The sequence below is a fragment of the Octopus bimaculoides genome, chromosome 10 (genome assembly GCF_001194135.2).
Source record: "Octopus bimaculoides isolate UCB-OBI-ISO-001 chromosome 10, ASM119413v2, whole genome shotgun sequence".
In the NCBI taxonomy this organism is placed as follows: domain Eukaryota; kingdom Metazoa; phylum Mollusca; class Cephalopoda; order Octopoda; family Octopodidae; genus Octopus; species Octopus bimaculoides.
The window spans coordinates 93,640,779-93,641,305 of NC_068990.1; the positions used below are offsets into that span (position 1 = coordinate 93,640,779).

The following is a 527-nucleotide window of genomic DNA, read 5'->3' on the forward strand; positions in this document are numbered from 1 at the left end:
ATAATAATAATAATAATAATAATAATAATAATAATAATAATAATAATAATAATAATAATACTAATAATAATAATAATAATAATAATGATAATAATAATAATAATAATAATAATAATAATAATAATAATACTAATAATAATAATAATAATAATGATAATAATAATAATAATAGTATATACCTTTATAATAGTCAGATCGTGTTTAGTTAAGACATAAACTAGAAATGTCAAAACAGTGCCAAGAATTGGTGCCAGTTGCGGAAGGCAGCTATTTACTGCCTGTACAAAACCACATATTTCAAGCAGTTTTTTTTCTTTCAGTCTAATAGCTGAAGAAAATAAAAAAAGATCATTTCTACAATGAAAATTACTAACTTCAAAGAATGGTTTAAAGGCACCATTCACATTTTTACATGTTTATTGTGCTGTATCAACAAATGTATGTGTGTGAGTATGCATGCATGTATGTATGTATGTATGTATGTATGTCATTATTCAGTTTATTTCAAGATTTCTTGCCATTAGACA

The 527-nt window shown here is 22.0% G+C and overlaps 1 protein-coding gene across 1 annotated transcript in view; it reads right to left on the reverse strand.

The window, feature by feature from the left end:
* Positions 1-527, reverse strand: part of LOC106868465 (ATP-binding cassette sub-family C member 5) — a 74,543-nt gene that overhangs the window by 40,281 nt on the left and 33,735 nt on the right. Inside the window, exon 10 of the mRNA XM_052970999.1 lies at positions 180-328. Within this exon, the coding sequence (XP_052826959.1) occupies positions 180-328 (149 nt within the window). The remainder of the gene's footprint in view (positions 1-179; positions 329-527) is intronic.